Source organism: Geotrypetes seraphini, chromosome 4, assembly GCF_902459505.1.
Source record: "Geotrypetes seraphini chromosome 4, aGeoSer1.1, whole genome shotgun sequence".
Lineage (NCBI taxonomy): Eukaryota > Metazoa > Chordata > Amphibia > Gymnophiona > Dermophiidae > Geotrypetes > Geotrypetes seraphini.
Genome location: NC_047087.1, coordinates 13202317 through 13228435, shown reverse-complemented (window position 1 = coordinate 13228435; position 26119 = coordinate 13202317). Strand labels below are relative to the sequence as shown.

Sequence of the window (26119 nt, the reverse complement as noted above, 5' to 3'; positions counted from 1 at the left end):
TGAGCTTGTTGTAATACAATAAAATAGTGTTGTATATACCGCAATTTTCTACAAGGAATCTATGTTGCTGCCACAACGTATAGAAAAGCCCGTGCAGAGCCATTTCGAGCATTGGAAGTTAAAATGCTTGTTTGCTAAACCGATTGCAACTGATTTAACGTCGAACATTTTTTTTTTTTTAAATTCTTTATTCATTTTCAAACTTACAATAAGTGTGATAAAATGTCCAAACAAATTAACAATATCTATATCACTTAATAATCATCAATGGTAACAGTGATAAATACTTAACTCCCACCCTTCCCCCCTTACCTATCAAATAATCAATACTTATACAATACATAACTATAAAATTCCCCCCCTTCCGTCACAATTGAACTTATAAATTTAAGGGAAAAGAAAATTTCATCTATTCAGTACAATATTTTGTTAATGGCTCCCAAACATCTTTAAATTTCTTGAAACTACCCCGCTGTATTGCCAGAAATCTCTCCATTTTATAAACATGACATAAGGAATTCCACCAAAAATTATAATTTAATCTACTCCAGTTTTTCCAATTATACGTAATTTGTTGAATGGCAACACCAGTCATTATGAGTAATAATTTGTTATTGTTTGTAGCAATCTGACTTTTTGCTCTCATTGCCATACCAAATAGCACAGTATCATATGATAATGCCACTGGGTTATCTAATAAACAATTAATTTGGTCCCAAATTGATCTCCAGAAATTCATAATAAATGGACAATAGAATAATAAATGATCTAAAGTCCCTCCTTCGAGATGACAGTGCCAACATCTATTAGACTTAGAGCTATCCAATTTTTGTAACCGAACAGGGGTCCATAACGCTCTATGTAACAGAAAAAACCAAGTTTGTCTCATAGATGCTGACACTGTACATCTCATCCTCCAAGACCAAATTCGTGGCCATTGAGATGCAGTAATTTGGTGCTTAATCTCAATGCTCCAAATGTCTCTAAGACCAGTGTTTAATTTCTTTTTAATAAGTCCATTTAATAATTTATACCACTGGGCGGCCTGTTGACCCAAGAAGTCTGCCTGATAACATAGGAACTCCATACTATAATGATTATTAAGGTTTTTCCAGTCAGGGAACCCCGCCTGAATGACATGCTTCAACTGCAACCATATAAAACTTTCAGATCTATTAAGTCCATATTTAGGTTGCAACTGTGAAAATTCAAGCATATTACCATTAGAAATAACATCATCTAATACAGTGTTCTTCAACCTTTTTACACCTATGGACCGGCGGAAATAAAATAATTATTTCGTGGACCGGCAAACTACTAAGACTGAAATTTTTTTTAAAAAAACCATCGCCGCCCCGTCCCTGCGAGCTCGGTCCCACAAACCATCTGATCCCATCCACACAAGCCTCAAATAGTTATAATTTTATATTGAACATATTTTATTAAAGTATAAAAAGAAACAATATTCTATACAATTGTCATTTTATAAATACAAATAATACAGGGCAAAGATCAACAAAACCCCTATCTCCCCTCCCCTTCACATATATCCCCTCTACTATCAAGAAAACTGAATAAGCCAAATTATTACAGAATGCTACACAAATATCAAGTAACAGAATATCACAGTCACACATGACAGGAATGGTGTTAGGGGAGTGGAACTAGGGCAACTGCCCCCTGGTCAGAGAGAGCCCTAAGCCAGTTGGAAGCTAAAGAAGCACTGCCTGGGCTTTGCACTCCCCAATTATGTCTAGTAAGATACATATTTCAAATCTGATATATTTGAATCACAAGATAGAAATAAAATTATTTTTTTTACCTTTTGTCGTCTCTGGTTTCTGCTTTCATTGCCTTTTCACTCTCTTCCAGCCAGAGTCTGCCCTAAGAACATAAGAATTGCCACTGCTGGGTCAGACCAGAGGTCCATCATGATCAGCAGTCCACTCACGCGGCAGCCCTCTGGTCTAAGACCAGCACCCTAACGGAGACTAGCCCTACCAGCGCACGTTCTTGTTCAGCAGGAACTTGTCTAACTTTGTCTTGAATCCTTGGAGGGTGTTTTCCCCTATAACAGCCTCTGGAAGAGCGTTCCAGCTTTCTACCACAGAACTTCCTTACGTTTGTACGGAATCTATCCCCTTTCAACTTTAGAGAGTGCCCTCTCGTTCTCCCTGCCTTGCAGAGCGTGAACAACCTGTCCTTAGCTACTAAGTCTATTCCCTTCAGTACCTTGAATGTTTCTATCATGTCCCCTTTCAATCTCCTCTGCTCAAGGGAGAAGAAGCCCAGTTTCTCTAATCTTTCGCTGTACGGCAACTCCTCCAGCTCCTTAACCATTTTAGTCACTCGTCTCTGGACCCTTTCGAGTAGTACCGTGTCCTTCTTCATGTACGGTGACCAGTGCTGGACGCAGTACTCCAGGTGAGGGCGTACAATGGCCCGGTACAGCAGCATGATAACTTTCTCTGTCTCTTCAGTCCAGTATCTGCCCCTTCCATTCACTGTCTGTCTTTCCCTGCCATCTCTCCTCCTGCCCCCCCCCCCCAATTTGGTCTGGCATCCATCATCTTCCTTCTGTTCCCCTCATGGTCTGGCATCTCTATCCTTCCCTCCCCCCTGTGGTTTTTAGCATATCTCTCTTCTCATTTCCTCCACTCAGATTTGATATCATTCTCTGTTTTCTCTTCCCTTTTCTTCTCTGGTCTTCCTTCTCTATTTTCTGCCTCCATCTAAATTAAATTCTTTCTTACTATTTAGTCCCGTTTCCCTCTTTTCACTGTGTCTACGCACAGCTTGTCACCCCTTTCCCTCACCCCTCCATTATCTTACTATTTTCTTCCCACTTTATTTATCTCCTTCCATCCAGTATGTGTTCTTTCCCCACTTCCATTCAGCATCTGCTCTCCCCTCTCAACTGACATCCATCTGCTTTCTGCTCTCTCTCCCTTCTCACTTCCATCATCTGTCCCCTTCTCTCTCTCTCATCTCCTCCATTCCATCATCTGCCCCTTCTCTCTCTCTCTCTCCCACCCCAACTTCCATCATCTGCCCCCCTTTCCCCTCACCTTTGTGGGTCACTTTCTTTCCCCTGAGGGTGGCTCATGTCAGAGGGGAAGCTTTGGCCGAGCAGAACCGCTTGCAAGGAACAGTGGAACTTACTTGATTGATGTCGATGCTGGGGCCCGTTGCCGTTTGAAGGAAAAAAAAAAAGGTGGAAAAAAGGGACCTGCAAAGGCGAGAGGAAGGGAAACCTCCAGGACAGCTGCTCTTTGCCCTCCTTCAGCGGCCCAAGAGTCCAGACCAACAGCGGCAGCTCTGTGTACTTCTAACTTCGGCACAGAGCTGCCCCTAATCAATAGTTTAGCGCGGTTTCATGAGGCAGCCTCGGGGCCTTTGATAGCCAGCCCGCTTCGATGATGCGATGTGGGCTGGCCTAGCAAAGGCCCCGAGGCTGCCTTATGAAACCGCGCTAAACTATTGATTAGGGGCAGCTCTGTGCCGAAGTTAAAAGCATACAGAACTGCCGCTGCTGGTCTGGAGGTGTGGAGACAAGGTAGGAGGCAAACGCGGTGGAAGGCAGGAGTCCCGGCGAAGGCAGGAGTCCTGGCACAGCGACTGCAACAGGAAGTTGCAAGTCAGTTGACGCCGGCCTTTCGTTGCGGCGGGGACCGAATCCTTCGCGGACTGGCAAGATTTTGTTTGCGGACTGGCACCGGTCCGCGGACTGGCGGTTGAAGAACTGTGATCTAATATACGTATTCCTGCAATCATCCAATGCTTCCAGACGAGCCTTTCTCCGCCAATTTGAATCTTGGAGTTCATCCATATAGATTGATTTGTAGATTTGTGAATTGGAATAGTTGTTAAATTACTTACATACCACAATGTTTTCCATGTATCAGTTAAAATTCGGTTATTTTTACTGTAACTAGGCATTTTGATACTGAGCACATGACAAAGGCGTAATGGAGACATGAGTTGCCATTCTATCCACAACCTATCTGGGAGTTTTTCCATGAGCTCTGGAAGGACCCAATACATACCCTGGCGCAAAATATAGGCTTGATGATACCTAGAAAAATTGGGAAAATTTACTCCTCCCTCTGAAATTGGTCTTTGTAAAGATATCAAAGCCACTCTAGGAGTTTTACCCAACCAAATAAATTTTATTAGAATACTATTTAATTTTTATAAAAGGACCCTTGAAAATAAACTGGCAACATATCCATCTGATAACAAATTACAGGTAAAATCATCATTTTAATAGTCTGAACTCTCCCCCACCATGAAATAGGTAGAGGATTCCATTGCTCACACAATTCTGTTACCTTCTGCATTAAAGATTTTTCATTAATTTTCATTGTCTCTTCCAGAATATTTTTAATCCAGATGCCTAAATACTTTATTCCATCCTCTTTCCAAAGAAAGGGAAATGAATCAAATAAACCTTTTGTACAGTGGACATTAAGTGGAAGAATTTCTGATTTACTCCAGTTTATCTTGTATCCTGAAAATTTTCCAAATTCCTCAATCAGTTCAAGTAAAAGAGGGAATAGTTGTCTCAGGATTTCTCAAATAGAGCAATATATCATCCGCATAAGCAGAGACCTTATATTCCCGATCCTTATATGGAATACCCTAAATCTCCTCTGCCTGTTGAATAGCTAATAACAAGGGTTCCAATACAATATAAAAAAGTAAAGGAGATAAGGGACATCCTTGTCTAACCCCCCTCTGCAATCTAAAGCCATCTGAAAAATCTAATATAAAAAACGGTAAGCCGCGCATGCGCACTTCCTAAGCGTGCGTCCGTTTTCCGTGAGCTGTAGCTAGGAAGTGCGCATGCGCGGCTCACCCCCTGCCCTCTCCGTCGCCTCCCGGCTCCAGCGGCGTGACAGTTTTCAAAGAGCCGCGGGATTCTTTCAACGCGGAACCACCAGCCGTTAAAGCTCCTGGCGCTGACTCCCGACGGTGGAGGAGAGGCAAGGTAGAAGATTTCCGCTGCCCTGCACCCGAGTCCTTTGCCGCCCCTCCCTTCCCTTACCGCGGGCCCGACTGGCGATTTAAGCAGCGTGTACAGCAGTCTTCACACGCTGCTTCGGGCCCTTCTACTGCCCTGATTTGCTCCGGACGTGCCAGAGTAAATCAGGCCAGTAGAAAGACCCGAAGCAGCGTGTGAAGACTGCTGCACACGCTGCTTGAATCGCCATGTGTAGTCGGACCTGCGGGAAGGGAAGGGAAGGGGGGGCGGTGGCAAAGGACTCGGGCCCGCGTTTGTAGTGCGACTGTGGGAAGGGAAAGGGGGTAGAGGAAACGCTAATGCTGCTGCACAGGGAACTGGTGTGGGGGGAGGGAAATGGAGGGGGAGGGAATGCTGCTTTGGACAGACAGAGGGAAGAAGGGAGACAGAAAGACAAGAAGAAAGACACAGGGGCAGGTGCACAGGGAACTGGTGTGGGGGGAGGGAAATGGAGGGGGAGGGAATGCTGCTTTGGACAGACAGACAGAGGGAGGAAGGGAGCCAGAAAGACAAGAAGAAAGACACAGGTGCAGGGAGATATACAGAAAGACAAACAGACAAAGGGGGCCAGGGACAGAGACAGACAGAAAGAAAGACAGCGGGAGTCGCGTCAGGAGGGGTGCGGGATGCCGCAGAGGGAACTTTTCCAATGGGTGCAACTGGGCGGCTGTCGGGAACCTCTGATCAGGGGCAGAGCAAGGTAAGTGTATCATAGGGATAAGAAGGAGGAGGGGGGAGAAAAAGGAAGGGACGCCTACTGCTGGACAGGGGGAGAAGGAAAGAAGTGATGATGGACAGGGGTGGGTGAAGAAAAAGGAACGGAGGCCTAATGTTGGACAGGGGGAGAAGGAAGGTGCTGCTGGACAGGGGGAAGGTAAAACAAAGGGAGAAGGGCTTCTGCTGCATAAGGAGAGCTGTGAAGGGGTGGTGGTGGACACAGGGGAGGTAAAAGGAAGAGAGAATGGACAGGGGGAGCAGGCAAGGGGTGGTGATGGACAGCCAAGGAAAAAGAAAGACAGAAAGAAAGAAAGCGGCTAAGGAGAGAGAGAGAGAAAAAGAAATAAAGAGAGACACATACACATATATTCTAGCACCCGTTAATGTAACGGGCTATAAGACTAGTCCTATATAATAAAAGGCTAACTCGCGCATGCGCAGTCCTATTTTCGTGTTCCGTGCGCTGTAGGTCTGTGGCCGAAGGAGTGTGCATGCGCGCGAATACGTCACAACCAGATCGCCTCCACAAGCCGGACCGCAGCCAGACGACGTTCTCCGTTTCTCCTGTCGCCGCCGCCGATCTCCATTTCTCCTTTGCCGCCCACCCCCTTCTCTTCCCGCGGGTCCGAATGGCGATTCAAGCAGCGTGTACATCAGTCTCCACACGCTGCTTCGGGCCCTTCTACTGCCCTGATTTGCTCTGCCGCGTCTCTGATGATGTCATCAGGGACGTGCCAGAGTAAATCAGGGCAGAAGGGCCCGAAGCAGCGTGTGGAGACTGATAAAAGCGCTGCTGGAATCACCACCTTTGTAGTCCGGCCCGCGGGAAGGGGAAGGGACAGGGGCGGGTAGAGGAAACGCTAATGCTGCTGCACAGGGAACTGGTGGGGGGGGGGGAGGGAAATGGAGGGGAAGGGAATGCTGCTTTGGACGGACAGACAGACAGAGAGAGGAAGGGAAACACAAAGAAAATAAGAAATACACAGGGGCAGGTGCTCAGGGAACTGGTGTGGGGGGAGGGAAATGGAGGGGGATGGAATGCTGCTTTGGACAGACAGAGAGAGGAAGGGAAACACAAAGAAAATAAGAAAGACACAGGGGCAGGTGCACAGGGAACTGATGTGGGGGGAGGGGGATGGAATGCTGCTTTGGACAGACAGACAGAGGGAGGAAGGGAGACAGAAAGGAAAGAAGAAAGACACAGGGTCAGGGAGATACACAGAAAGACAGACAGGCAAAGGGGGCCAGGGACAGAGACAGACAGAAAGGACAGCGGGAGCCGCGTCAGGAGGGGTGCGGAATGCGGCAGTGGGAACTTTTCCAATGGGTGCAACTGGGCAGCTGTCGGGAACCTCTAATCAGGGGCAGAGCAAGGTAAGAGTATCATAGGGATAAGAAGGAGGAGGGAGGATAAAAAAGGAAGGGATGCCTACTGCTGGACAGGGGGAGAAGGAAAGAGATGCTGATGGACAGGGGAGGTGAAGAAAAAATAACGGAGGACTAATGTTGGACAGGGGGAGAAGGAAAGAGGTGCTGCTGGACAGGGGGGAGGTAAAACAAAGGGAGAAGGGCTGCTGCTGCATAAGGAGAGCAGTGAAGGGGTGGTGGTGGACACAGTGGAGGTAAAAGGAAGGGAAAATGGACAGGGGGAGCAGGCAAGGGGTGGTGATGGACAGCCAAGGAAAAAGAAAGGCAGAAAAAAAGAAAGCGGCTAAGGAGAGAGAGAGAAAAAAAGACAGACACACACACATATGTTCTAGCACCCGTTAATCTAACGGGCTTAAAGACTAGTTATTAATATATAATTTAGCAACAGGGGAGCTATACAATGTTTGAACCATTTATATAAATCCTGAACCAATACCAAACCACTCCAACGCTTGATACATGAAGGTCCAATCAACACGATCAAAGGCCTTCTCTGCATCAAGGGACACAGAAAAAGCCGTATCATTTAAGTCTTTTGACAAATTCAACATATATAATGCAAGCCTAGTGTTGTTAGAAGATTGTCTTTGAGCAACGAATCCTGTTTGATGCATTCCAATAATAAAAGGGAGAGCTTTAGTCAAATGTATAGCTAAAGTTTTTGCTAAAAGTTTTCCATCAACATTAATTAAAGAAATAGGCCTGTAATTTGAAACCAGTGTGGGATCTTTATTTGGCTTTGGCAAAACTATAGTTAACGATTCTGTCATGGTACCTGTAATACATCCTTTAGTTAATTGAGTTTGATATAAATTTAACAAATATGGTAATAGGGTAATTTGGAATGATTTATAGAACTCTTCTGTAAAACCATCCCCACCTGGAGTGGATCCAACTCTAAGGGACTTCAATGCTGCTTGCAATTCTTTTATTGATATTGGCTTTTCTAAACTTTCTTTTATATGCTCAGGAATTTAAAAATTCCAATCCATCCTTTACTTTATCTAAATAAGGCTCAGAAGAATACAGGTCTTTGTAGAAATCCAAAAATTGTTTTAAAATCGGTCCAATTTGAGAATATGTATTCTCTTTTTCATCTTTTATCACCACTATTTTCGTTTTCCGTTTTTTTGCTTTTTGATAATTTGCCAATAATCTTCCCGCCTTATTTGAATTCCCATAATACAAAGCCTGTTGAGAAAATAAATCTTTTCATATCAATTTAGAAGAAATCTCATTATATTTCCCTTTAGCTTTCAAAAGATCCTGTAATGTAGAGTATTCCCATTTATCAATTAATTTAGATTCCAGCATCTTTATATCTTGTTCTAATTTGGAAAATTGATTTTTAATTTGTTTTTTAATAAATGCCGAAAAAAGAAATAATCTGACCTCTCATGGTTGCCTTAAAAGCATCCCACAACATTTCTGTTGAGATATCTTCCGTACTATTAATTAGAAAATAATCATTTATTTTTAATTGAATTTCCTCTATAAAATTTGGTTCTACATGCAATGTATTATCGAATCTCCATACAGATCTGCTATCATCTTGATCAATTATTTTAATATTAATCCACACCCCACCATGATCAGACAAAATAATTGGATCTATGGAGGCTTGTGTAACTTGTTGAACTAAAGCATTTGAAACAAATATATAATCTATTCTTGAAAATGATTTGTGGACATGGGAGCAAAATGAAAATTCCCGATCATTAAAATGAAATATCCGCCATATATCTTGCAAATCACAATTTTGTATCAAATTATCTAAACCTAATGATTTCATAACTCTGCTAGGATTTTTATCCAATAAAGGATCTATAACAGCATTAAAATCCCCTGCCACAACTAAATTAGAAGCAGCCAGTGGTAATAAAAATTGTTGTAGAGATCTAAAAAATTCAATTTGATTTGAATTAGGTGCATATACATTGAAAAGTGCCAGGGTAGTATTTCCCATTATCATGTCTACATGTACACATCTTCCTAAAGGATCAGCCTTAATCATCTTAAAGCATTACATCTTTTATTAATTAAAATTGCTACCCCTGCCTTTTTCCCTATAGCTGGGGCAAAAAAACGATATTTTACCCAATCTGTTTCCAATTTCTTGGACTCTAAAGCTGATAGATGAGTCTCTTGAATGTAACATATATCTACATTCTGTTTTTTTAAAAAATAAGTGTTTTCTTCCTTTTTATGGGATGATTGAGGCCATTAACATTTAGCGAATAAAATTTAAGCTCCATTAAGAAATTTATGTATTGAACACATAAACCTTCTCAAATATATTATCTTAATATAATTGTTCTTTATACCTTTCATCTCCCTTAAATTACTTTGTAAAACTTCCTTTATTTTCTTAATTATTATAATTCTATAATCCCAAAACCCCCTCCCTATTCCCTCCCATAACCCCACCCTTTCTGTTTTGCAAAAACTTGAAGACATAAATTAAGACTAGCCCAACTACCCCTCCCCCAAGCATCCTATTACATCAGGATTAGATTAATCCATCCATACATTTTCTTTTAACACTATAAATGATAAAAAATAATTAGTATTCCATCTTATTTTCATAGAATTATACTTTAAACTATTTCCATAACCATGTGTAAAAATAAATGTTTCATTGTACTCATAAATATAATTATCTGAAATATATACCTTGTATCAATATATTTACCCCTTAAACATAAAAAACATACCTTACAATATTTCAATCAACCACACACTCAATCTAATCTGTATTTCATAAAAATTTAGTTTATCCATTCATCCAATTCATATTAAATATGTTTTATATTAAATATATATTTTCCTAGTCATATTCATTTACTAATAACTATTTCTAAACTCTAAAGTCAGAAAAGTATACCAGAGAAAGAATCATAAGAGGAAGAAGACCTATGCAGAACCACCAAGGGCAGTCCACCTAGATCATTCCAAATCTAAACAAAGTACATGTATTCCACAGAAGTGTCTCAAAAGATGGCCAAGGTAAAATACAAATTCAGGTGGATATGTAATGTCAGCAAACTTCTGCAAGTCTAATAAGCACATCCCACAAGCAGAGACATGCAGAATTCCCGCGACTCAGCTAGAGCCACAAATTAACTAGCATTGCTTCCCCACCATTCACCTCCAAAGATCTGCAGACAGAAAGAAACAAGCATACAACAAATCCATCATTTCTTCTTTCCTCACCACCCTGAATCCTCCTTCCTCCGACTGTATCGAAAACGTCGAACATTAAATGCACAGTAAGTTTTGAGCATTGGGGCATGAGAATTGTGTAGTTGTTCCTGAGGAATCCACCTTTTAATAATGGTTCTCCTTGAGTGGAGGGACCAAGGTGCCAAATTAGGGTTACCAGACATCCAGGAAAACCCAGACATGTCCTCTTTTTAGAGGACTGTCCAGGGTCCTGGACAGACTTTCCAAAACCCGGCAGTTTGGGTCTTGGAAAGCCCCAACAAGCTCTGGCTGTGTCTGGAGGGCCTGGAGCATGCATGGATGTGTGTGATGTCATCCGCACATGCTCCAGGCCCTCCAGACGCGGCCAGAGCTTGGGGAAGAACAGGTTTGTGGGGGTGAGGCTGGAGGCTGAACTGCGAGGGGCTTGGTGGGGCCAGGACAGAATGGGATGGGCCATGTGTCCAGATTTTTGTGGCCTGAAAAATGGTAACCCTATGTCAAATAATCTAATTATGCTGTGTATAAAGGGGAGGAAATTACAGAACTGGCTTGGGGGACAAGGTTTCCTATGGACGTAATCCACTGAGTTGACAAGGTCCACTTGGCCTCCAAAGGAGTTATACAACTTGTGGATGCCAAGTGTCCCAGCACTACTATTCATTTCTATAGCACTATTACATGTACCCAGCACTGTATATATTATTTGCAGGCACTTGCTCTGTCCCTAGTGGGCTTACAATCTAAGTTATGCACTTGGCATAGTGGAGAGTTAAGTGACTTGCCCAAGGTCACAAGGAGCTACAGTAGGAGTCAATCCCAGTTCACCAGGATCAAAGCCCACTGCACCTGCTATTACATTCTCCTCCTGAATTTCTCCTACACTGGATACCAAGTTGTGGACCCTTTATTGTGGAAGAAAAGCAATTGTCCAAGTCTTGTCTAGCAAGGCTATGAACTCCAATTGTGTTGGGCAACCTGAATGTTTAAGTGTCCTAATCTTTGCATAAATATACTGTTACAACTGTGAGTGGAGTAGCCTAATGGTTAGTACAGTGGACTGAGATCCTGGGGAACTGGGTTTGATTCCCACTGCAACTTCTTGTGACCCTCTATTGCCCCAGGTACAACCTCCCCCAAAAAACCAAACAAAAGATTATGTGAGCACTAGTATGTTGAGCTCAGGTTTTCACTGTGCTGCTAACAGCTATTGTGTAGTCTTACCATAGACTTTCACTGAAACCTCCCCAGGTTTAGTACTGAAAAGCAGAAACTCCCCATGGCCATGCACTTCTGAACTTACTAAATTAGGTTGGCACTTTTCTGAGGATCCTTTTCAGTTAACTCTTACTTCTGTAAACTTAGTGTTATCAACCAGACTGTAGTTTTTCTGAACAACTTTCTTTAATAACTTGAAGTAAAGAATAATCACAATTTGATGATTTCAAGGCAGTCCAACTTTTTTATACAGAATCTTCTTACTCTACCAGCAGCTGGGAGTGTGTCCACACACCATGTGGGGAAAAACACACTGTTCCAGACTTAGATATTGAACCTAAGCTATATTAGGCTAGCGGAAATAAAGGAAGGAAACCTGGTGAGAGGACAAAGTTAGACCCAGGTTTTCATGCAGCCATGCGGTCTTACTAGATACTGTTCTCTCCCAAAAGCTAAAGATGGATGGGCTTAAGCTCTCTGGTTGCAGCCTGGCTCTCTGGGTAAAGCAAAGCCTACTGGAGCTACACATCTTAGCATAAACATATACTTGATTTATACAGAACTGAGAAAATGCCCACATAAAATAGGTAGAAATCAATGGCTTTGTGGCAAGTATTCAATAACAGTCCAAAGCAAACCAGCTATCTTGCCATGTATAACTCCAAATGCAAAGAACTAAACTTTGATATATAAACACTGGGGATATCTCAGAACGCTACTCTGAAAGATATCAGCGTAGCAGCACTTCTCACTGAGTTCACCCTGTGTATATCAAACCTAATATTTTTATATTTTATAGTTCAACTCGTAACTTGGCATGAAAATTTTCTTTAAACATATTAATATTATAAATATTTCTTCATCTTTTTTGCTTATAAAAACTTCATCTTATTATTAAAGCATGCCATTTTAAAAAATTCACTAATGGATAATGCACTTATCTTATATATATCAACTGTGTGGCCGCACTGTACCCCACCAACGCGTTTCGCCTTCTTCAGGATGGGGCTAGTGCTGCAACTACACCAAAAAACACACAGATTACCTTATAGTATACTTACAAAACTACCATTCAGTAAAAAACCAAACACACCAACCTGTTGGCTTACACCATTCCATTCTGCGGCCGATCTAACATTCAAATATGGCTGCGGCATTCTTTGCAAGCTATTTATATCAAGTTTTAAGTTTTATTAGGATTTTATATACCGTCCATCAAGGTTATCTAAGCGGTTTTACAATCAGGTACTCAAGCATTTTCCCTATCTGTCCCAGTGGGCTCACAATCTATATCCCACCCCCATGACATCAAAAGACACACACCAATCAGCAGCATTCTTCCTAAAGTGTCATGCTTCTTGGAACAACCCCAAATCACTAGAGAGCAAAAGCAAAAACCCTAAATGGAACCCAAAAAGATTTATTTGGCTACCGAACTCACTCATTCAGCTAAAGCCATTCAGTCACTCATTTCATTCAAACCTCTAGGTTGCATGCTATTTAACTCATGCATCCAGCGTAGTTCTTTTAGGTTTAACATACGTTCATAGTTACCTCCCTCCCACCCAATCTTTACTATGTCAATGACCCTCCATCTCAAATCTTTGAGAATGTTTCAATAATTGCCAATGGCGAACTAATGGAGCCGTTTCCTTATGTGTATGTACAAGAGACTTATGTTCTGTAAGTCTCACTTTAATAGAACGCGTCATCCACCCCACATAAAGTTTGGGGCAGGGGCATTGTATGACATAGATCACGTTGGACGAGTTACAATCAGTAATTTCCTTGGCCACATATTTTTTTGCCAGTTTCAGAATGAGTCCAGCTATCACCCACTATGGCATATTGGCACCATTGACAAGCCCCACACATATTATGTGATCCTGATTCCCTAAGTTCTTGTTTGTTGTTAAATAGGGAATTTAAGCATTCACCTATATTTCTCGATCGCTTATAAGCAAAATTGGGGACCTCACGAATAGAATCATCTATTAATTGCACAACATGCCAATGTTTACATATGATATGCCCTATTTTGGTAGCAAGGAGAGAGTACTGTTGGACGAATGTAAAAAGTATGTTCTGTCGCTGGTTTTTGTTGATATTGTAAAAGCAGAGGTCACTGAGCATATTTTGCTCTTAAATATGCCTGATGTATCACCATTTTTGGATATCCCCTCAGTTGAAATTGCTTTTTAATTTCCCTGGCCTGCTTCCTAAATTCTTCCATGGAATGACATATTCTTCGCAATCTCAAGAATTTCAGTTTATAAGGATGGAAGCTATGATATCTTAACAAGCTATTACGGTCAGTAGGTTTTCGATAGATGGTCGTGATTAAATGACTATGATGTTTCATTATTTTAATAGCCAAAAAAGAAGTTTCATATTGCTCAATTGTGGCGGTAAACTGAATATGATCATTAACCTGATTTAACCATACTATAAATTCCGCTAAAGATTCTTTGGTGGATGTTCAGATGCAGAAAATGTTATCCAGATATCTCTTCCACATCCGAATGTATTTTCCTTGATTATTCTTTTTCATGGAATTGTTATAAGTTGTAACAAATGAATAAATTTATAAAAAAAAAAAAAAAAGAAACCTACACTTTTTTTTTGGGGGGGGGAAGGGAGAAACAAGTCAAGGGGAGGGCTTTAGGGTCCAGGGGGAGGGGAGGTACTTAAAGTACACAATATAAAAATTTGTTCATGATTGCTTTCCTCATATTGCACATGGTATGTAGAATTTTGCCATTGTAAATGTAAAGGCTGTTGTCCGGTCTTGTAAGCCGATGCAGTTTTCTGTTATGTGGTTATACTGTTCTGTTTCTATTTGTGAAGATCTATTCAATAAGAATATTTAAACAACAAAAAAAGAACAAAAACATACAAGGCAAAAATAGCTGTTATCTTTCTTTTATTTTTTTTAAACAATATTTTATCTTCAGTACATTAAATTTACTCAGATAAAAACGTCATTTTAAAAATGTACAATTGTTTTCTTTTAACAAAGTATAGTAAAACATAAAAATTCCAAAGGAATACTTGACATGTATGATTCAAATTAGCTGAATATTAAATATTTACAAAACTACAATACCTTTTCTTAAAATATTTATAAAGATCCATGCACAATTTGTAATACTACTATGAACTGTGACATAAAAGAAATGGCTCAGAAATGGGAGTAGCTTTTGTACTCCTTCCTAAGCTGATCATCACATTCAAAAGGAAGCTATTTGCTTATCTAGTTTTTGAAAGAACAGGAACCACTTACAGTCTGTGTACCAAATATCTTGCTTATTTTAAGCAAGAGAAATAAAATGTAATTAGGGTCGTTATAAAATGGAAATGACAAATTGTTAAATCTGTTCCCACAGGTCCCCTAAAGTCTAGTAATGAAGTAACATTTAGCTTTGGCCACAAACATAAATCTATATATTTTTTATTTTTAAATTTAGGCAGATGCTTTTTCCTGTAGTTTTAACTAGGTAGATATTTAGAGTTGTTGTAAGTGTGTTTGCTTCTGTCAAAACAACATGTATGTAAAACATCTACACATTAATGTAAACAAAATCTAGGAAATGATCTTTGGGGTGTTTGGTACACTCTGAATGGAACTATTGCTGCAATTTAAATATTGTACTATGTTGCTACCCAGTCCCCCCCCCCTTTTTAACCACATGAACGTACTCAATACCATCAAAGTGTTACTTGTACACCAGATCAAATAAAATGCTCCAGAGCCTTTGACAAGTTTTGTGGTGACAAATTCCATGTTATCAATTCTGTGCATTAATAGTGCTGAAAATGTATTAAGTGTCTCCCCCTAATACCAAAAACTAGACAGTTCTGTGAAAGGTTAGGGTTAAGCTTCCACTCCTGGGAACTCCCACAGCCCTCCTTCAATAAGCACAGCATTTTTGCATAGAAAATACTTAGATGGTCCACAAGCACTTTATGCCCTATTTTCTTAGTCCTATGGTATATTCTACGTACAATATCTACAGTAATTATTTTAAGTGTATGTGGACAAAGATGAATAAAAAATGGCTGTTATCACCTCTGCATGGATTATCATAAATGCCCCTGTAAAAGGCAAGATACTTTGTTTCTTCAGGAAAGGAGAGCACATGTCACTGTTCCAAGATATAATTAAAGAGTCAAGTGTAAATATAAAGTGCATCATTTTAAGGTTACGACATTGTTCCTGGTACAGTGAGTAAAATCTTGAATTCATCAAGAAGTCTCCCTTTGGACAAAACTACCGGTAGTTGATTCAGGTGTTTTTTTTTTTGCCCGTTACGATTTTCAGGTTCTGTGAATTATTTCTATAAAAATGATCAATTTTACCTTACGAAAACCCACCAGTCAATGATTTCTTGTTCTGACAGACCTGTAACAGTTCTCTCAAGGTGTCTCTTCTGTAAATCCACTGCTCTTGGGATGTCCTAGTATAAATGAGTGGAAATAACTGGCATACTAAATCTATGCAAACTTTTACTATGAACTGGAAATGAGTGAACACAGATTGCTTTTGCTTTGAGGGATATTCCACAGAACCTAACCAATATAGATTCAGGGCTAGATTATGACCTGGCAAAATTCTTACCAAAAAAACACAACAAAAAATCCTAACTAAAATAAAATACTAGTCTTAACACAGTGGTTAGGAGACATTCCTAATGACAAAGAAAGTAGTTGAAATGTGTCAGATTTTTAAGCAGTGTCATCTTTGTTAATTATCTCCTGACACAATTGTGTTAATTTCCTTAAACGATGCTTTGATACATATTTGCATTTTTATGGGTTTTCATTACTTGTACTCCTAGGCATTTAAATGTAGTTCAAGTTTAGAACAGTTCTCTTAAAAAGAAAAAAAAAAGTTTGGCTTCCAGCATGTTTAGGCCAGAACAAAAGGTCCTTGAAAACCTTAAATCGTAAACATTAAAAATGAAAACCCAAAAGTTCTTTAACACAGTACAGAATAGAACAAGGTGACATACTTATTGTCTTTTAAGTTTAAGGCAGACATTGAAAATTGCATTGTTTTTCTTTTCACTTGTATGTTCTGCATCTCAAGATCAATAGAACAGATAAAGCAGCTCAAAACAAAGTTACCATATTTCAGGGTTGCTTGTAATACTGTGTAGTGTTTGTAGAGGTCCATAGTTTCTCTGCTGCATAGAAAGAAAACTCTACCAGGTAAGATGAGATCGTGTACTGTATAAGTTTTGTTTTCTCAAATCAGGCATTATGCTGTTTTCCTACTTTGGTTTCCATGAAGCTAAGACATTGTCTAACCAGTACAATGTTTACAAAGAGCTAATTTTTTTTATCACACTATTTTATTTTCAGTTAGGAGCCAGTTTTTTTAAATGTAGTAAATGAACAAAGGGGGGTCCAGTAGGCAATCCTTCCATAGCATTTGGTAGAAATTAGATCCTTACTGAAAATTTACTTTGCTAACCACTAATTAATCAATCTTGTGATACGAAAAGTTAGATCATTTACTCTACGAATTGGTAATCTATCTACATTTTTGTAGCCTTCAGTATTTCACTCAAAATGATCAAATACCAGATCCTTCCTGAGAATGGGAACTCCTGAAATACCAGAGGGCAGAGAAGGTCCTGCACTTGGCAAGGGAGGACTTTGTATGATCTGTGCTACCATGTGGTCCTGCATATAGCTGTCTAGTCCCTTCCAATAAAAAGGACAGGAATTAAAATGTGCCCTGGGATTTAAGCATGATCACATTGCTCAGATGTTGAACTATTCTAGATTCCTGAATCCTATACCAAAAGCCCTTGGTAACAATTATGCGATTTGACATGAAACATTGCAGGTGCTCAAGTCCAGCATGAAGATGGTTTGAAGCCCATTTTTTTTTTTTTTTTTTTAAATCTTGCAGCAGCATATTTGTAGATTACTGTGAAAGAAACCCTTAGCCAACAAACGTTTCCTTTATGCATTATGAAGGACATCTTTAAGATTTGGACCCTGTCTGCTGCTGGTAAGCCAGTTCCATCTAGAATGTTTGATATTTCAGTGCAAGTTTATTATTTGAAAAATTAAAATGGACACTGTTGTTCTCTTGGAGGGGGAGAGAATGAACTAGGTTATATTTTAATACTGAAATAGGTCACATCTTCTGCAATGGTCTCAAAGGCTTTCAATGCTGAAATTCTGAATGTTATATTCTTCCGTAGTGCAATCTGTATGAATTCCAGTGATTAGTTCCTGGCCACTTAGAGATAAAGCATATATTTCAGCGAGTACAGGGGTGTCAGACTCAAGACTGCCCACAGGACACTGTCAGATCTCAGCTTGCACTGTACAAGTTTCTAGCTGCCACAGATTTTAAAATGTTGATTAAAAAAACCCAAACATACATTCAAAGGACAACACTTCAATACATATGTTTTCTCTCCATTATAACCAGTAAAAGGATGATATCCACTGGGCAAGATTCTGTTCAAGGTTCAATTTGGCAACTGATAAAATTGGCTCTCATACATCCATAAGGTAGACTTTCCTACTAATCTAATAGAGTAAAGCACCATTTGATTTAAAAAAAAAAAAATCCAACCAAGTTGAGAGCTCCGAAAACTTGGTGCTTCAGTTTAGTAATGAAATATCCTCTGTCTTCCATGGTTTACAGCAATCAACTGCCATTGAGAATGACTAATCTGTGTTATTCAGACTTTCTGTTGGTGGTGCATACTTCAGCCGAAAAGTACCTAGAGAACAATAAGACAAGTCAAAATTAAAAATTTAACCAGCATTAATAAGTTTGCAGTCAGCATATTAACACCCAATCTTTGTCAAAATAATTATGCATGGAGAGGGGCAATTTTAAAAGCCATTTTCATGCTAAAACATTAGTGTATATGCAGAAACAGCTTAAGTGCACACAACCTCTAGGTGAGTAAGTCTACCCTACCTTGGCTGAGACAGGGTTGAAGGACTAGTAATTAAAGGCATATTTTATAAAAGTTTCAGGGATTTAAATAAATATTCTTGAAATATTTACACTTATGAAGTTAAAAGAAATGAATATTCTACAAGACCGATGACGAGGCTGGCTTGTAATTTCTCATAACCAAGGTTTATTCGGGTTTGAGTAGAGCCGCTGATGTCTAGTGCAACCTTTGTGGCTAATGTTAAGGCTCTATTGAGTGGTTATTTTATAATATAGGCAGAAATATGCCTATAAGTAGCTAGGGATGTCTGCAAATATTTTCTATGGCGTTATGAGTGTACACATATGCACAAAATAGGAACCATACTAAAAATTACCTTCTATAGAAACACAGATTACAAACATGGCTAAGGACTGTAAAGTTCTCTTATGTCTATACAAAATAGCATTATACCTTCTCCATGTAACCAGCTTCAAATCTCTATTATGTCAAATATAGGGACATAGCCAGCATTTTTTAGATATATTAATGATAGGAAAAAGTGCAAAAGTGGCACTGTGAGACTCAAAAGTGAAGGGGAGAAATATGTAGAAGCTGATAAAGTAAAGGCTGAATTGCCTAACAAATATTTCTGCTTTGCTCACAGCTGAAGCGCCAGGAGTGGAACCAAATATTTCTGTTCTGTGTTCACAGCTGAAGCATTGGGAGTGGGACCAGAGAAGACACATGTGAATAGGTATGGAAGAGTGGTGGACCCTGATTGATTTTCAGAGGGTTGTGTTCGTGAGGAGCTACCTAAAATAAAGGCAGACAAAGCGATGGGGCTGGACAGTATACATCTGAGGGTGCTGAAGGAACTTAGGGAAGTTCTGGTGGTTCTGCTGACTGACCTTTTCAAAGAGTCTCTAAAGTCAGGAATGGTAACGGAGGACCAGAGAAGGGTGGATGTGGTCCCTCTCTACAAAAGTAAAAGTAAGGAAGAAGTAGGGAATTACTGTTCATAGACAAAACCGCGGAAGACAAAGGTGCGCGCCGACAACTGAGCGCAAGATGGAGGTGCGCGCCCAAAAAAAATGACAGTTTTTAGGGGCTCCGACGGGGGGTTTTGTTGGGGAGCCCCCCCACTTTACTTAATACAGATCGTGGCGGCGTTGTAACTCCCCATTATACTGTAAACAACTTTTTCCCTGTTTTTAGGGAAAAAGTGAAGTTTTCAGTAAAATGTGAGGGGTTACAACCCCCCACAACGCGGCGCGATCTGTATAAAGTGGGGGGGGTTCCCCCCCACCCCCCCCCTTCGGAGCCCCTAAAAACAGTTATTTTCTTCAGCACGCGCCTCCACGCTGCACTCAGTTGTCGGCGCGCGCCTTTGTCTTCCGCGGTTTTGACCTGACACCGGGAATTACAGGCCTATAAGTCTGACTTCTGTGGTAAGCAAATTAATGGAAAAACTTTTAAAACAGAGAGGCCGTTTGCCATTCTCAACAAACAAATATTAACCCCCCCAAAACAAAACAGAGAATGGTGAATTTTCTGGAATCCTGTAGATTACAGGACTGGAAGCAACATGGATTCACTTGAGGCAGGTTTTGTCAGGCAAATCTGAGAATTATATAGAGGGAGTATTTAGATTTTAGCAAAGCCTTTGGCAGTGTTCCACACAGATGTCTGATAAATAAACTGAGTGCCCTCGGGATGGGTCTCAAAGTGACGGGCTGGGTCAAGAACTGGTTAAGTGGAAGGCGACAGAGTAGTGATCAATGGAGACCGCTCTGAGGAAAGGGATGTTACCAGTGGTGTGCCTCAAGGTTCTGTTCTTGGTCCTGTTCTTTTTAACATTTTTATAAACAATATTGAGGGCTGTCTGGTAAGATTTGTCTCTTTGTGAATGATACCAAAATCTGCAATAGAGTAGACACTCAGGATGGTGTGAATAACATGAAGACAGACCTGGTGAAGCTTGAATGGTCTGAAATTTGGCAGCTAAAACTTAATGCTAAGACATGCAAGGTCATGCATTTGGGCTGCAAAAACCCAAGGATACGGTACAGTTTAGGTCAGGGGTGCTCACACTTTATGGGCTTGCGAGCTACTTTTATAATGACTAAGTCAAAATGATCTACCAACAATAAAATAAAAAAAAAACCCACAAAGCACACTGAAAGGCAGAGAAAATGTTAATTATTCATATTCCGGGTTTTTTCAAAGAGGTCACGGCAGATGACTCTATGCAATGTCACCTCAGTAACAAAATACAAAAATAGACAAATACACCCCCTCCCTTTTTACTAAACCACAATAGTAGGTTTTAGCACAGGGAGTTGCACTGAATGCCTCGTGCTGCTCTCAATGCTCATAGGCTCCCTGCGCTAAAAAACGCTATTGCGGTTTAGTAAAAGGGAGCCATAGTGCAAAATATAGACAGCAGATATAAATTCTCAAAACCGACACATTTTGATCACTAAATTGAAAATAAAATCATTTTTCCTACCTTTGCTGTTTGGTGATTTCATGAGTCTCTGGTTGCACTTTCTTCTTCTGACTATGCATCCAATCTTTCTTCCTTTCTTTCAGCCTCCTGTATGTTTCCTCTCCTCCATACCTCATTCTCTCCCCCAACTTTTTCTTTCTGTCTCCCTGTTCCCCCTTCTTTCTGTCTCCCTGTCTGCCCCCTTTCTTTCTTTCTCCGTGCCCTCCCCCAAGCCACTCGGTTTGCTGCCACCGCCATCAGGGAACAGCCCCCAAGCCACCGCCGCCAAGCTTTCCCTGCAGAAGCATCGCGCTGACCAGCATTCCGCTCCCTGACATCAATTCTGACGTAGGAGAGGAAGTTCCGGGCCAACAAGGCATTTCTCCTCATTCCATCCAGCCTGAGCTCCATCTCTCCTTGATGCAGCATTTCCCTTCTGTGTTTGTCAGAATTACCATTCCACCTATTTTCCAGCATCACCCTTCTTTGTGTCCATCTCACTATATCCCTATCTCACCACTTTTTCAGAATCTTCATTTGTCTCTGTCCTTGTCTTTACCCCATGTTCATCATTTGCCCTTTCAATGTCTTTATCTCCCCCCCCCCACTTTTTCAGCATTACTTCTACGTCTCTATTTCACCTCCTCTTCATGTCCCCTCTGTATCTCTATCCTTATTCAGTAGGTCCTGCTTACCCTTTCTCTTCTTTGTGTCACTATCTCCATTTTCAGCTTTCCCCCCCTTTTCCTTTGTTACTGCACCCTGTAGCTAGAATCTTTCCACCCTCCCTCCACTCCGGCCCAGCCCAGTATGAAATATTTCCTTTTGTTTCCCTCCCCTCTCTCTTTCTCTCTCTCTTCTCCTCCCTCACCCACGAGTCCTGCATCTGGCCCTCTCCCTTCTACCTGCACCTGGCAAAACCCCCCTGCTCCGCGGCTCTCTTAAGCAACTCGTCAGCAGCGGTGATCAAGACAAGCTGCCGACATCGAGGCCTTCCCTCTACAAGTCCCGCCTTTGTGGAAAAAGGAAGTTGAAAAAAGCGGGACTCGCAGAGGGTAGGCCCCGACGTCAGAAGCTTGTGTCGATCGCTGCTGCTGAGTTGCCGAAGAGAGCCACGGAGCAGGGTGTGTGGCAGGAAGCAGGTAGAAGGGAGAGGGCTGCTGGAAGAGGTAGAAGTTCCGGAGTATGACACCAACCCGGGCCAGGATGATTTCTTTTTCAGGCTGTTGCTGTTGCTGCCGCCGCCACACCACCAAAGCCCCCCCCCCCCCACGAAATGACAAAAACAGCCTAATGCCCGGTGTCGGCATCTTTGACGTCGGGGAGAGGAAGGCTGATAGGCCCGGTAGATCGGGACGGCAACACGAGTCTATCACAGAGCCCGGGATGGGCTCTGCGATCGACTCTCGTTGCCTTCCTGAGCTACTGGTCGATCGCGATCGATGCGTTGGGCACCCCTGGTTTAGGGGGTGAAGAACTTATGTGCATGATGGAAGAGCAGGACTTGGGTATGATTGTATGTGATGATCTTAAGGAGGTCAAACAGGTTGGAAAGGTGACAGGAAAAGCTAGGAGGATGCTAGGGTGCATAGGGAGAGGTATGGCCAATAGGAAAAAGAGGGTATTGATGCCCCTCTATAAGACTTTGGTGAGACCATATTTAGAATATTGTGTACAATCCTGGAGGCCGCATCTTGAAAAAGATATAAAAAGGATGGAGTTGGTCCAGAGGAAGGCTACTAAAATGGTGTGTGGTCGTCATCATAAGGCATATGGGAACAGACTTAAAGATCTTAATCTGTAGCCTTTGGAGGAAAGGCGCGAGAGGGGAGATATGATAGACGTTTAAATACCTACATAATGTAAACACACATGAGTTGAGTCTCATTCATTTGAAAGGAAGCTCTGAAATGAGAGGCATAGGATGAAGTTAAGAGATGATAGCCTCAGGAGTAATCTAAGGAAATACTTTTTTACAGAAAGGATGGTAGATGTGTGGAACAGTCTCCTGGAAGAGGTGGTGGAGACAGAGACTGTGTCTGAATTTTTAAAAAAGCATGGGATAGGCATGTAGGATCTCAGAGATAGTGGAATAGATAATGGCTACTGTGGATGGGCAGACTAGACAGGCCATTTGGCCTTTATCTGCCATCGTATTTCTATATCTCTAGAAACAATTATAAAAAATAAAATTGTGGAACATGTAGACAAACATGATTTAATGAGAGTCAGCATGGGTTTAGCTGAGGGGAATCTTGTCTCACCAATTTGCTTGACTTCTTTGAAGGTGTGAATAAACATGTGGATAAAGGTGAGTCAGTTAATGTAGTGTTATCTAGATTTTCAGAAAGCTTTTGATAAAGTTCCTCACGAGAGGCTCCTGAGAAAATTAAAGTGTCATGGGATAGGTGGCAAAGTTCAGTTGTGGATTAGGAATTGGTTATCGGATTGAAAACAGAGGGTAGGATTAAATGGTAATTTTTCTCAATAGAGGAGAGTAAACACTGGAGTGCCGCAGGGGTCGGTATTAGGACCGGTGCTATTTAACTTATTTATAAATTATCTGGAAATTGGAATGACGAAGTGAGGTGATTAAATTTGCAGATGACACTTAAACTATTTCAAAGTTGTTGAAACGCATGCAGATTGTGAAAAATTGCAGGCGAATCTTAGGAAATTGGAAGACTGGGCGTCCAAATGGCAGATGAAATTTAATATGGACAAATGCAGTGATGCACATTGGTAGGAATAACCTGAATCACAGTTACTGGATGCTAGGGTCCACCTTGGGGATTAGAACATAAGATTTGACGCTGCTGGGTCAGACCAGTGGTCCATCGTGCCCAGCAGTCCGCACACACGGCAGCCTTTAGGTCAAAGACCTGCGTATGTTCTGGTCCAGCAGGACCTAATCTAACTTTTTCTTGAATCCCCGTAGGGTGCTTTCCCCTATAACAGACTCCGGAAGAGATTTCCAGATTTCTACCACTCTCTAGATGAAGAACTTCCTTACGTTTGTATGGAGTCTATCCCCTTTTAACTTTAGAAAGTGCCCTCTCGTTCACTCCACCTTGGAGAGGGTGAACAATCTCTCTTTCTCTACTAAGTCAATTCCCTTCAATATTCCCTCTCAGTCTCCTCTTCTCAAGGGAGAAGAGGCGCCGTTTCTCTAGCTTCTCATTGTACGGCAACTCCTCCAGTCCCTTAACCATTTTTGTCACTCTTTTCTGGACCCTTTTGAGTAGTACTATGCCCTTTTTCATGTACGGCGACCAGTGTTGGACACAGTACTCCAGGTGAGGGCGCACCATGGCCTGGTACAGCGGCATGAAAAATTTCTCCGATCTGTTTGTGATCCCCTTCTTAATCATTCCTAGCATTAGGATTTATTTTCATTTCAGCAGCAGAATCAAGCATTTTTCCAAGTTGCTGCTTAATGTTTTGCCATCTAAAGTAGTCCCCCAAGTGCCTGAACAGTAGTTCACCTGTGTGCAGCTTACAGACAATCCACACCAACTTCCTTTGTAGTGTCTCCTCAGTATAATGCATCACTTCTCCCTCCCAACCAGTGTTTACATTACAGGAATCACTTCCAACAGCTTAAAGAGATTTGTCTGTTTCTCTCTCTCTCAGCCATGCAACCCAATTATTTCTGCATGAGTCTTCTCTTTAGTTGCTTTTGCAGGAATAAATGCCAGATACCTGCCTCCTGGTTCCATATAAACTGTGCAATGTTCCTCTTTCACCATACCTGGATACATTTTGTTATTCTCTTTCGTCTGGCATCATCACAAATTATTTTTGCTTTAAAATTGTTTTATATTGTAAACCATTTTGGTATTAAAGCAATATATCAAACCATAATAAACTTGAAGCTTGACTTCCAAAGAAAATGCAACTGATGGATCAATCACCAAAACAGTGTCCAAGTGAGTGATGAGTCCTGAATCAATCCAGGCAGCAGCAATCTCCGCTGTCCCTTTCAGTCCAGTATGGTGTCTTAAACTGGCAAGGGCTATGTTGGTTATACCCTCAGTATTATATTTTGGCCTCTTCCTAGCTTTCTCTAGAGCAAGGGTGTCAAACTCAATCACATAAGGGACCGAAATCTAAAACACAGGCTAAGTCAAGGGCCAAATTTTCTATTAAGAAATTTAGTCATAGTAGAAGTATAGATCCTTCCTTGCCCTGAGACACCTGTGGCCTGGTCAGGCACTTCTGTGGAGCACCCTGCTCCAACCTAGCTTTTACACTGGGACTGGGTCCTTCTGCCTGCAAATGGTGAGGAGCTTGGAGCGCTGCTGGGAGTGGGGCAGTGCGTTCAGGCGCTACTAAGACCGGGGCTGCAGTCAGGCACTTAGATGCGACACCGTTACCGAGGGCCAGCTAAAACAGCCAGGCGGGCCAGATTTGGCCCCCAGCCCTTGTGTTTTACTTGTGTGCTCTAGAGCAGGGGTGTCAAAGTCCCTCCTTGAGGGCTGCAATCCAGTTGGTTTTTCAGGATTTCCCCAATGAATACGCATGCACTGCTTTCACTGTATGCTAACAGATCTCATGCATATTCATTGGGGAAATCCTGAAAATCTGACTGGATTGCGGCCCTCGAGGAGGGACTTTGACACCCCTGCTCTAGAGCAACAGGAGCTTCCTCCATTGGTTCTTTTGCTACGTCATCTGAATCTCACTGTTCCACTTAAGCACAGATCTCTCCATCATCTTTTGTTCTTCTACTCTATTTTCACTTTTCATTCCTCATTTTTCTTCATTCTCCTTCCTTTTTGCCTGCTTTTCCTTCTGCAGTTCTTGTCTTTTGGTCTTAGGGAGGTTGACTGGTCCAATCTGATGAGGTCCAATATTTCCAACTTTCTCTTTGACTTTTTATAAAGGCTAACTCAGAGGAATCTTCTCTCTGCTGTAGTCAAAGTATGTGCATTCTACTAACATAGGCAAAACTGCAACTCCATTTCACACTTGCAGGTAGAGAATGACACAGTGACAAAATTCATCACCGTTTCCGTGGATAACCATCTCCAAATCATTCTTTAAGGAGAGAAGATAGAATCAGAGCATGAATGGGCACCACCACTGACCCTCAAGCCTTACATTGAAGAATGCCGGTGTAGAAGGACT

General features: G+C 41.4%; 1 protein-coding gene across 4 annotated transcripts in view; it reads right to left on the bottom strand.

Annotated features, from left to right (window-relative positions):
• Positions 1–14493: 14493 nt before the first annotated feature.
• Positions 14494–26119, bottom strand: part of ZCCHC14 (zinc finger CCHC-type containing 14) — a 215938-nt gene continuing 204312 nt past the window's right edge. For all 4 annotated transcript variants that reach the window (XM_033941595.1, XM_033941594.1, XM_033941597.1 and 1 more), the window contains one exon: positions 14494–18336. In XM_033941595.1, the coding sequence (XP_033797486.1) occupies positions 18281–18336 (56 nt within the window). In that variant the 3' untranslated portion in view covers positions 14494–18280. The remainder of the gene's footprint in view (positions 18337–26119) is intronic.